Genomic DNA, 11662 nt, shown 5'->3' with positions numbered 1-11662 from the left:
GATCTCAGAGGTCTTTTCCAGCCTAACTGATTCTRTGCTTCGGTGACTTGCCTGGGGAGAGCAGTATTTGGTATGGCCAGGGCTCCTGGAGCAGCTCATAGGGACACAGATAACGGGCTCTTGAACCAGAGGACGCGGCAGAAGCTCCGGGGTGTCTGACAGACAGGCCACSGAGTTCAAACATGATGCAATCTCAGCGACTGCTAAACGTTTTTTTCTTGCTGTTAAAGGCGTTTTTTTCGTGAATCCTGAGCTCACGCCTCCCTGCTGACAGCCTCTGTTGACAGACAGGCCGCCTAGGGGGCCCGCTGGCCGCCTTCCCCTCCTCACGGAGCCGCCCCTCGCCCTCAGCTCCCCTGCCAGTGCCGGGGCCCCGCGCCCCCTCCCTCAGCCAGCGGAGCTCCGCCCGGCGGCTCCCCTCAGCCAGCGGAGCTCCGCCCGGCCGCTCCGCTCTGCCTACCTGGAGCCACCTCCATGGTGCGGGGCGGGGCCGGCGCGGCGGGGGCGGTGCGGTGCGGCGGGGCGGGCGCCCGGGCCGGCGGCTGCAGCGACTCCCCTTTGTGTCTGGAGCTGCCCGTGCTGTTGGGGCGGGCGGGCGAGAGGGGGCGCGGGCGGCGGAGCTCCGGCCTTCTCTCGGCTCCCGCCCGCAGCCGGCGGCGGGCAGGGGAAGGAGGCGGAGCGGCCCCTCGCCGGCGAGGAAGGTGCTGGCAGCGCGGAGGGACTGAGCGGAGAGCGGCCGGAGAAGGCCGGGCCAGACTGCCCGGCGCTGTGGGAACTCGGCGCGGGAGGCTCAGCAGGGGAAGGGCCTTCGCCCGCGGAGAGCAGCCGGGCGCGCTCGCAGCTGGAGCCGCCGAGGAGGGGCCTCGCCGCCCCGGGCCCCACCTTTGTCGGGGTGGCCGGGGGTGGTGTCGGTGCTGCGACGGGAGCCGGGGCAGCGCGGAGGAGCCCGCCCGGCGCGGGAGGTGGATGGGCCGGGATGCAGCCGCAGCCCTCGCCGTGAGAGCGGGGGGCCTCGCCGCCGCCTTCCCCGGAGCGTGAGGCAGCGAGGAGGGGCGGCCCAGAGGACAGAGACCTTTGCCGGGATAGGACCTTTGCGGCGCCTCCGTGAGCCCGCAGCTCGCTCTCCGTGCCCCGGGCAGCCCGCAGGGCCCGCGCTGACTGACACGGCTGTGGGCGCGTCTGGATATGTTCCCTTCCCAACCGGGCGCTTTCTTCGATGTCGTGAAGCTGCGTGGGAAATAGCCCGGTTCCCAGCGGAGTCGGGAGCGTGCCGCCGTCCTCCCCGGCGGGGGAGATGCCTCGGGGCTGGGAGGCAGAGCCAGGCGCTTCCCCCGTGTCCGCTGAGCGCTGCCGGCTTCCCAGGCATGACGGCGGGCGGCTGTAATGGAGTAAGAGCGAAGACGGCTCCTCTTATCTGCCATTTGCCCTTCCAGACGGGATTGTAAACCGAGAGAGTTAAGGAAGGCTGTGCGAAAGCAGGAAGAATTTACTCTCTTCGTGGTTTGGCTTTTTATTTTTTTTTTTTTTTACTCCCTTTTCTTTTTTCTCCTCCCGGCTCGAACCGTGGCTTGCCCAGGTATGCCTGCCTCACTGCAGCACCTTGTGCTGGTGCTCCTGCTCTCCAGTGCCACCCTGCTGCTCGGCACTGCGGCTGGTGAGTAGCCACTGGGTGGAACGAACTGGCCATTTTGGCAGCACCAAGGGGGTGGGGTCCGCTGGTATTTGGGCACATCTGTGCCTCCTTACAAAGTGCTATGCRTCTATTTCAGCGGAGAAGCCTGATAAAAGTTTTGAAATCCTGATACGTTAAGTGTCTCGGGGAATAAAATCTGCTTTATTGTGTAAATGAGCTCGACTTGCACTCAGTRAGAACGCTTTGGTGTAGATCTGCATCTCTTGTCTAATAACTTACTTCAGTTTTGGAAATATATATAATCTTTTTGTTTTGCATACCTCGTCCTCTGTAAGGTAATGCAGGAATTTTTAATATATATTTTAATCGGCAGCAGAGCTGTGCATGTTTTGCTATGGGTTCTTCGGGCACAGCCATTTTTAATTTTATCAGCATCGGTGCTTCTCGGGGCCTTCCACATGTGCTGTAGTTTTATAACAGCATTACTGTAATGTGTATTTTTTTTTCCTTGGAGAGGTCTGAAGCAAATATGGAGAGATTTCTTTGTCACTTGTAATTGTAGAACACAAAAAAACCCCACTGTTAAGGAATGCTGAAAGATCTTGAAGAGTATTCTTTTTTTATAACAAGAAGTTGGAAGCATGAATGCTAAGAGGATCCTTACTCATATATTTGGACATTCTAGTCCTATTTTAAATCGTGTTCGGAATCTCAGTGTTAGATATGTAGGGTGTTGGAAGAGAGATGTGTGTTGGTCTGGCATCCTTTGCTTTTCTGTCACGGTGACAGATTAGCGTGTTAGAGCCTTCGAGTGTAACCCAGCTTTGTTAGGCAGTAATACCAATTGTTCTTGCAGTRTGCATTTCCCAGCACTTTTGGAAGACTCCTACGACTTTTCTGTCGTTTTGCTGATCGGGATCCAATCTGCAGTGCTTGCTTTTCTTCGTGTTATTTTGTAATCTGCTGGGTATAGTTYGTAAGTGAATCTTCATCAGAAAATTTCTGAATCTTGCTAAAGATGACCCAGCAAACTGATCGTTGTTTCCATTATAGTTATAGTTCCAATATTAGTTATATTTCAGTGAGGTCTTAAAACTAATTTGTCAAAGTTGAAGATCCTTAGTGTCATTATTAGGAAAATCCTGTAAATGACACATATTTAGGCAGTTTATCCRTTGCTCTGACTGGATAGTCTCTGATTTTCTTGCTTCTGCTTACTAAGAGGTCTCCTTCAGGAAGATTCATAAATTAAAAGCTTGATGTTCCCTGTATCATCCTGACCTTTGACTGCCATTATTTTAGATGGATGTCTGCAGCGTCTCTCTGTGGTCRTTTCTAAGGAGTGTTTTTATTTTTTCTCCCCTCTTTTTTTTTTTTTTTTTTTTTTTTTTTTTTTTTTTTTTTTTTTTTTTTTTTTTTTTTTTCCCCCCTTTTTTTTTTTTTTTTCCCTGGGAAAAGGGACTTCTGAAGGTCAAAAATCTTAGTATTAAAGCACATATGAATCAAGAATGCCCAGCATCTCAACTTTTCTTTCAAATGTAATTTTTACAAAAATGTAAGCTTGTTTTTGCCTTTGTGAAAACTTCAGTGGGTTGGTAATTTCTGTGCCCTAGTGAAGAAGGGTTACTGAAGGAGCAAGCAGAGATTTGTACCAGGCCAAGGGCTGGGCAGGTGCTGTAGGAGTGCATTTTCACGGTTTACCCAATTCACTTCAATTCTGACCTGGCAACAGCATTCCCAATATTTCAGTTCTGCCTTGTTAAAAGGGTATTAACGATGCCAGCTTGGTTGGTTGCTTTGTGAATAGAAACCTGTTTTCCCATTGTGATTTATTTCTTAATTGCAAAATTTTAACAATTCACATTTTAAAAAAACTTGGGTCATAATCCTCTGTAGAAGTAATTACATGGATGATTTGAGCTTTAGTTAAAGAAGCTAATGGTTGATTTTAAGTTTACACTGCATTTCAGAAAAATAATGTCTATACATGGGGAAGCTACACTACTGTGTAATTCTGCCCTTTTATGTTCATGAAAGAGCCAACACTCTTTCTTCTCTTCCCCTCCCCCAAAGTATRAACCGTACACTCCCATCAGAGTGAAAATGCTGCCTTTGTAGCTTTGAAACCCCTATTAATTCTTTCTTCTGATTAGTGAACAGATACTATATCTCAGCAGTGTATAGAATTGAGTGCCCATAAATGTAAAATCATGACATCAGAGGGAAAGTATTTTGGTAACAGGTTTTTAAGTTTCTGTCTGGAGGAGAATATCTGGACCTCTTTGGGGAGAGCTCCACAAAGATCTGGGATTAATATGAACAGGAAAGGGAAGATTAAACGATGAATAAAGAGGATGACAAATCTGTAGATGATAGTTGCACTCAATCTGAAATATGAATGAAGAAAGAATGTGGTTCTTCCTTCCCCTTTGTAATTGAAGATATAATAAAGAACTAGCTCTAAATTCAGAAATATTTGCTGATTATTAGGAGGAAAATATTACTGGCTTCCTCCATAAATTAAAGATCTTAACAGTTATCTGGTGAATCTGTATTTAAATCTTGTAGTCTTGTAAAGAGAAATGCTACAGTGAGGACATATTACTGACAACGGTCTTGGGTAAAGCTTTAAAAAGCAGTATTGGACAAAAATGGTTTGTGACACTTTGTTCTTCATTTCCCAAATTATTTGAAATGCCTATTTCTAAATATTTTGTTTAGAACTATGAGGCATATTTATATGCCTTTATATTGTAGAGGATTCTGATGTGTTAMTCATGAGGGTTTGTGCCTGAAGAGGTGGTTGGTGAACCTATGAGCTGTTCCCCAGTATTGTGAAAGAATTTTGTTTGGGTGTTCATACAGACCAGATATTAAAGATACAATCTTTCCTCATTTCACTTGCTTACGTTCTGTGATATGCAATACTGGACCACTTTTCCTTCTGCATACATGTCCAGGGTGRACAGCATTCCGTTGTCTAATGTGTAAATTATTGGCAGAAAATAYAAAGTGAAAATTAAAGCAAACAGTATTCTTTTATCTTTGGGAATATTTTCATAATTCTGTATTTATGTGGTTCAACAGGGCTGCAAAAATTAAAGTGTGAAAGGAATTGGATGGAGATAGAAATATATTTTTAATGATAATTTTAATTATTAATTAAAGTGAGTGAACTGAAGCATCTTTGACTAATTCTGTCTTGCTGGTTAAAGTTACTTTAGTATCTCAACATAATTTATTTGAAATATGAATTGGGTGACAGAAGGAAAAGTCTCCTTTGGACATTCAACTCAGTTCTTCCAATTCAGTGTTTTGAATTAGTWATTAACTATGTATCTTGTATATTAAACAGTGGGTTTTAAAAGAAACTTATCTGCACTCCTTTTTCTACTTATTTACTAGAGCTACATCAATTGTTTATGGTTTGTTGAAATGTAACCTGAAAATTCAGTTTATTTTTCTGTTTGTGTTGGGAGCTTTCTCAGAAATAATAGCCGAGGAGATGGAAAGCAGGCTCTTTGCTTGAGGAGCATGCTGGTATGCCTGATGGATAACCACATGCATGAGCACAGCCTGGATGCCAGACTAGGGCTTCATGGGCTGTCTGCTCSTGTAAAGAAACTGTGTAGCTGTGAAAGCCCAGGATTCTGCACACAGCCTTTCACCCCTTCCCCACACAGTGCCTTTCAGGCTGGGACGAGCCTTTTTTCCATTAGGGCAATCAGCCTGTGTGAACCTCTGTGSTAATTCAGCTAAGGTGCTTCCAGTTTCCAAGCAAACTTCAGTGCTTGGGYACTGCACTGTGCAGTGTAGGCACAGCCTGGGAGGAAATGGAAGTTGTGCTCATCTGGTCACCAAGGAACCCAAATTTCAAGCCCTGAGACATTACACTGATACCTTGCTTCAGTGTGAATGGTTTTGCTCTCAAAGGAACCATATATAAAAGATTGCCTCAATTGTCTGCCTGYCCTTCTCTGATGAAGGCAGACCAACCTCACTCCACTCTGGACAAAGAGGGAAACATAACTGTGTTTCTTAAAATTATTCCTMCAGTGAAGTTTGTTGAAGTGGTTGTTTTGATGGCATCTCCCTAGCACTTATTGCAGATTTCTGTAAATTGTAGTTCCTTTTCCTTTTTATATTCCATTAAATATTTCTCAGTTGGTTGTATGGTCAGTGGTATTGTTTCCTTGGCTGATACCATCTTCCTCTGCCTTTTTCACTGGAGAAATGAGAAAGTTATATTGGGTTCTTCAGAAATATTTTATTCCTAACACCAGAGTGCCTGATACTGGAGCTGCATTTTGTTTGGGCTCAGTCTGGCTGTGCCATGAATATGTGCTGTCATTTTCTGGGCACAATCTAACTTTATAGCCAGGGTTGTGACCTGAGTATAAAGTTTCATTTGGAACAAAATGTTTATGCCTGAATRAAACAGGCTGGGTGATGCTTTATGTTAGGTAGGACTGGAATCTGCATAGTTTACAGGCAGTAACTATTAATTTTATTAAGATTGTAGAATTAGTGGAGCTCCACACTGCTTGATTTTGAATTTAAGAATAAATGAAACGCAGGAGACTAATATTTCAGTAGGCAAATGGACTTTCTGCAGCGTAGGTTTAATGGTGTTTTGTTTTGGGGCTTTTTGTGTGGTTTTTTTGGGGGGGGTTTGTTGTTTTTAACTTGTTCAGGGTTTTTGGTGGTGAGAAGTTTTTTGGGGTTTTCCTTTTTTGTTTCCTCTGAAGCACAGTTTCACAAAAGCATAGCGCTGGAAGTGATTTCTCCGTTTCCTCCATGGTCTGGTTGAGTACGTACAGATAATAATGTCTGTTCTAACATCTCTAAAATCCCCAGTGGAGCAGGACTTGTAGGAAGCCTGTCTAGGTAGTCTGGCCTGTYACAGTGCTTAATTATAATGTTTTTCATAATGCAACAGTAGTAGATTTTTYCCCCTCTTCTATAATGCAAGATTGTTTAAGATATGCCTTAATTAATATGTGGCAATCACCTGAAAATGTCCTGTGTAGTACACACATAGACAATTGCCTGTGCACATTGGTTCAGATAAATATCTGAGTTGAAGTTTAGTGTCTTGAGCTTGCCTGCAGTAATTTCTAATGGAAACCTTGAGTTGACCATCAGTGTTTTAAAATGCAATTTTGCTRTTTTAAAAACTTTGAAAACKATGCTCTTCCCAAAATTTCGATTTSYGMTGGTGCCTTCCTGAGATGTCTGTTAATCTKTTAATTGCAGAGCTGGGAGTTGCACTGAGCACCTGAGAATCTGATAGGAGAGGTCAGTCGGGGGGTGTGGTGAGGAGGAAGAAAGGCGGACAAGAGAGATTTGAAAGGATGAAGGATTCAGTGTGGTTTGCTGTGGCATGAGAACCAAGGCATATTAGACAGCTAGACAGAGATAGTGTCTGAACATTTGTCAGACTTGCTTGGAGAATGAGTGGAATGAAGCTTTTGCACTGGAAAAGAGAGAAAGYGTAGTGTAGGCAGCAGTTTTGAAGATTTCTGTTCTTTCTTGTGAGAATGARTGAGAGACCCAGTCATTTAGATGATGCTTTTACCCTTCCCTTTTTCCCTTAATCTTGTAAGTTTGGAAACCACAAGCTTTTGGGTGGTGATGGCATTTTGTTTCAAGTCATTGAGATGTGTCAGTTTTGTGAGTTTCCTTCATGAGTTTGCATCAATCGTGGTTTTTGTTTTGAACTGTAAATGTGTCTACCTTTTGTATCTCTCAGTACTCTATATTTTGTCTTTGGTTTATTATTTCTCTGAGAGAAGGAAGGAAAAATAGGTACTATAGGCACAGAAGACTAGCATTGCCATCTCTGAACCCTTCTATTTCCACCTCTAACTCCTTAATCTGCTAGCCAATTTCAAAGATGAGAAAAGTCTTAAGAAATTATTTTGCTACTGTTTTCATGAAAATTCGGAACTGATTAGAGGAAGCACTTCCARGGTAGAGGTTTTTCAAGGGAAGAGAGAAGCATAACTCAGCCCAGGTAATTCTCTTTGCTTAACACTGACTGCCCAGTCAGTGCAGGGATGCTGGCAGTGTGTTGGTGCATACACTGTTCTGGACTATGCAGTGTATTTTGTTTTCTGTTCACTTGGYATGCTGTAGGAGATCAGGGGGAGGATGAGGGATCCCTTCTGTGGGAGATGTGGGAGTTGGCTAGGAAGTGTGGGAGAAGTCACATTTATAGGCAATTAGTTTGCTGCTAGTGGAACAACCGGTGTTTCTGAGACAATGTAGTAGCCTTTTTTTTTTTATTTACCTTGCAAAACAATGCCCAAATCATTTTCCTGAATGGCTATCATCCATTTATGAACTTCACAGTGTGTGAGTAACTTAAATGGTATGCATTGTTTTTCACGTTTTTAAAACTGGGTTTAACTGACTGTCCTGTGTATACATTGTAGGTGAGATACACCACACATCAAAGCTTTCTTATGATCTTTTCAACAGTGCTGTAACTTAGGCTTTTCCTGTGGTGCCTTTGAATGTATTTGTAATGTATTATATTTACTTCAATCTATGAAGTGCATGAAAAATAGTTTTATTATTCGTTAAAGCAGGAATAATGGGAAGGCATGTACTGTCACCTTCAGGGCTGGACTAAATGGCAGACAATGACATAGGCAGTGGTACAGGGAGCCTTGCAGTACCTTGCTCACCTACCACTAACAATCTGTACAGAAGCTCTTACTATAATGTCCAGCCAAAAGCTGACATTTATKCTCTTGTTTAACTACATATAGTTTGACTATTGTGAATTGTAAGCAGGATGGGTGTAAGAAAATATGGGTAAGAGGCTTTTTTTAATTTTGGTGGCGAAAAGGCTGTAAGTGTGATCGTAGGTCRCGTATGTTAATTGGCTCATTAGTTTATACGTTAGAGAATGCAGCACTTAATTAATATCAAAGTGTTGGGCGTTGGCGGTGTCATCTCTCAAGCTCATCATTCTTGGTGTGGAGTGCACTTCCCCCTCTGCATAAGGCAYAAAGGTAAGGTTTACCTGGTAGGAGAGGCTTTAATGTAGTTCAGTGACAAGAACGACTGACTAAACATGCTCTACTGCTGTTGATTTTGCCTTATGAGAATTCCTCAGTATGGTTTGGTTTCTGTTGAAAATAAAATGTTTTGTTTCTACAACCAAAGCAGCAGATACTKGAAACAAAACTCCTAGACCATCCATGTTAAAGAACCTTAATTGGATTTTTCTAAGAACATAAGTTATTCCACAAGCCTTTCTTACACTTGACAAACGYGTATCAGGAAAAATAGTGGGTTGTGTTACTATTAAAACTGAATGATTGTATTAAGTAAATGATCTTACAGCAGTGTTCTTAGTTATCCACTGTGAAAAATGCTTGCTTTTTGTTAATGACGGTGTGGTTCTGTTGTTGTTAGTTTGTTGCTGAACGTTGCTGAAAGTTCTTGCTTTTGATGCTGTCCTTCAGAGAGAAGTCAGTAAAGCTGATTTCATTGGGAGGCTTAGTGTTCCTACACCTTCCACGTTGCAGAAATCTTGGTGTGGACTTATTTTATGCAGAAGATAATGTGCTATATGATGTGAACGTTGGTCTGTCCTTTTACCTATTTAAAACCTAAACACTAGAAATTGTTATTCTATATTTATTTGCAGAGAAGAGACTTAGCTGAAAATGAGGGCTTTTTAAAATGCTGACCAGTTCTTAAATATAAATTTTTATTATATTTATCTGTCTGAGATATGAATGGTATGTAAAACCTATATAGTAAGGTGAAGAAAACTAAGAYTGTAGTAGGAAAATTGTAACAACTGTCTTTTTAGTTAGGCAGTGGTACTGCCATATATATGCAAAGCAGGCATTTAGTCCAAGAACAAGCTCTCTGTGTTAAAATAATTTCAGTTGCAATCAGAGAAGGATAAAAGAAACCTTGTAATGAAGTTCGTCTGGATGCCACCTCGGTGTTGGTTTCTTATGTTTGCATGTTTGAAGTTCTTTTCCTTTATTTCTGGCTGTCATAGTCAGGGCCAGGGAGCTGCAGCCAGAGCAGCTGCCATGACTGAAATAKCCAGCCAGGCCTGAGCTTTGCAGCTGTAACAGGAGAGCAGGGCACACRCTTCTGTCTCCCTGCCTATTGGAGAAAGACTTGCCTGAGAAGTGGAAGAACTCGTTCCAGCCTACTGTGCTATTCTTACTCGGCTCTGCAGGCAGGGATGAATGACTCAGTGAATCTAAATGAGTGAAAAAAGATGTGGAAACAGTATAAATCATTCTTCATGCCTGCTGCGACAGGATTTGGATCTCKAAACTTTTTTATATAGAATATATGCAAATTCTCAATTCTAATATGGATTATATAGATACAGTGAAGATGAATTGTAAAACTTGCTTATAAATGTGTGTGTGTGTCTTTATATATTGTTATGTACTCAGTATGTTAACAAAATCCGAACCTACCAATATGCTCCACTGCTGAAACCTAGTATTTTAGTGTTAGCAAATTTAGTGTTCTTAATTTCCAAAAAGTCCTTATAAATSGCTTATTTTGCATGATGGTTAAACTTTACACTTATTAATTACATCCAGATTCTATCAGGATCTGTTAAATAATTTYTTTCGGTTATGCTAAGATGAATCTGCCCTAATTAAATTTTAGTTAAATTTAATCTGTAGTAGTTAATGCTGTTGCAGCAGAACACAATTATTTGGTCAAAGTTGTTTTGCATTGTTTTAGTCAAGAATTTTAAATTTAGTAAATATTTTTCTTGAATTTTTCCATACAGATTTAGAAATATTGAGAGCGGCACACAGAGACTTTCTCTGCTTTATTGTTTCCGGTCAGAGATGTAGTACCATTAAGGAAGCTGTCAGCAAATTTAGCTTCCCTTATTTTACAAAATACTGGAATAGAATGTTTGTGTGCAGAACAAATAACTCCCTGATAATTATTTTACTAATCTGAATGTAGACTATATAGCTATTTAAAACTAAAGATGGYGCCTTTGGGCACAGGAATACACAATCCAAATATGACATCACATAGGAAATTTATTCTAAAAATGGGGAGAAGGGGGGTGTATTTAAAGTAAGGAAGACTAGTGACACAGTAATAATATAATAACTCAAACAACTTTGTGGTTTCACTTTGAGAATGTAAGAATATTTTCTTCCCATTTTCCAGTGTGCAGGGGAAAAAATCAATGAGGTCCTAAGACACTTGAATAATAAGTGGTGCCATAATATATGACACTKCTAAGAATATTCTGAGCAGGAGTCATTTCACTGAGGAAATCTAGACATATTTAAGAGGCAATGTGCTGAAAGGGATGTTGAATTGAATTCTGTTGAGGAATGGAAGAATTCAGTGTGAAAACAAGTGTTCAGATGTTATGTACTTTGAAGCAGTCATCAAAACCAAGTCTTTCATCTTGAAGAAGTGAAATTCTGGAAAAGGAAGCAGATATTGTCAAAGTGATATCATGGCCAGCAACTTGATTTTCTTGACGGTGTTAGAAGAGTGGGAGAGGGTTAGTAACAAAAGAGCTGAGCTGAGAAGATAATAAGGAATGCAGAAAAATAAAGAATGGGCTTTTAACGTGCTATAAACAAAACTGGGAATATAGTTGGTGATCCAGTAACAAGGGAAGAAGATAGGTGGAGAAAAAAAACCCTCAGCTTTTTAAGGTTCTCATTAAAAACCTGGCGGCCCATTGTGAAGAATAGTTTATTGTGTGTAGCACACAGAGCAATGTGCATTATACTCTTACTCCTGTATGCTCTGTTTCAGAACAAAGTTTGCGCTAGCTAGGTGAGAAAGCATCTGAAATTGCCAGTAGATCCAGAATGCTTCCCAAAATTCTATCTCAACTGCACTGTGTGTAGCCAATGCTCATGATAATAGCAGCAACAGGTTTTTSTTTGAACTGTAAAGAAGCAGATGAAAACCAAAACTTTAACTTTTAAAAACCATTTTTAAAAAAGTTTTTATGTGGCATGTAATGCAAAAACTTCACTGAGCTTG

General features: G+C 41.9%; 1 protein-coding gene across 2 annotated transcripts in view; it reads left to right on the top strand.

Moving 5' to 3' along the window:
• Positions 1-672: 672 nt before the first annotated feature.
• The window catches only part of BMPR2 (bone morphogenetic protein receptor type 2), a 111481-nt gene continuing 100491 nt past the window's right edge, over positions 673-11662 (top strand). The window contains exon 1 of one of the 2 annotated variants that reach the window (XM_057375746.1): positions 673-1654. In XM_057375746.1, the coding sequence (XP_057231729.1) occupies positions 1579-1654 (76 nt within the window). In that variant the 5' untranslated portion in view covers positions 673-1578. The remainder of the gene's footprint in view (positions 1655-11662) is intronic. The other variant, XM_057375744.1, reaches the window with a different exon arrangement.

This window comes from Malurus melanocephalus, unplaced genomic scaffold (genome assembly GCF_030028575.1).
Source record: "Malurus melanocephalus ecotype Western Australia unplaced genomic scaffold, MMel_1.1 scaffold_257, whole genome shotgun sequence".
In the NCBI taxonomy this organism is placed as follows: domain Eukaryota; kingdom Metazoa; phylum Chordata; class Aves; order Passeriformes; family Maluridae; genus Malurus; species Malurus melanocephalus.
Note: the sequence above shows the minus strand (reverse complement) of the source record. Positions and strands in the feature narration are given on the sequence as shown.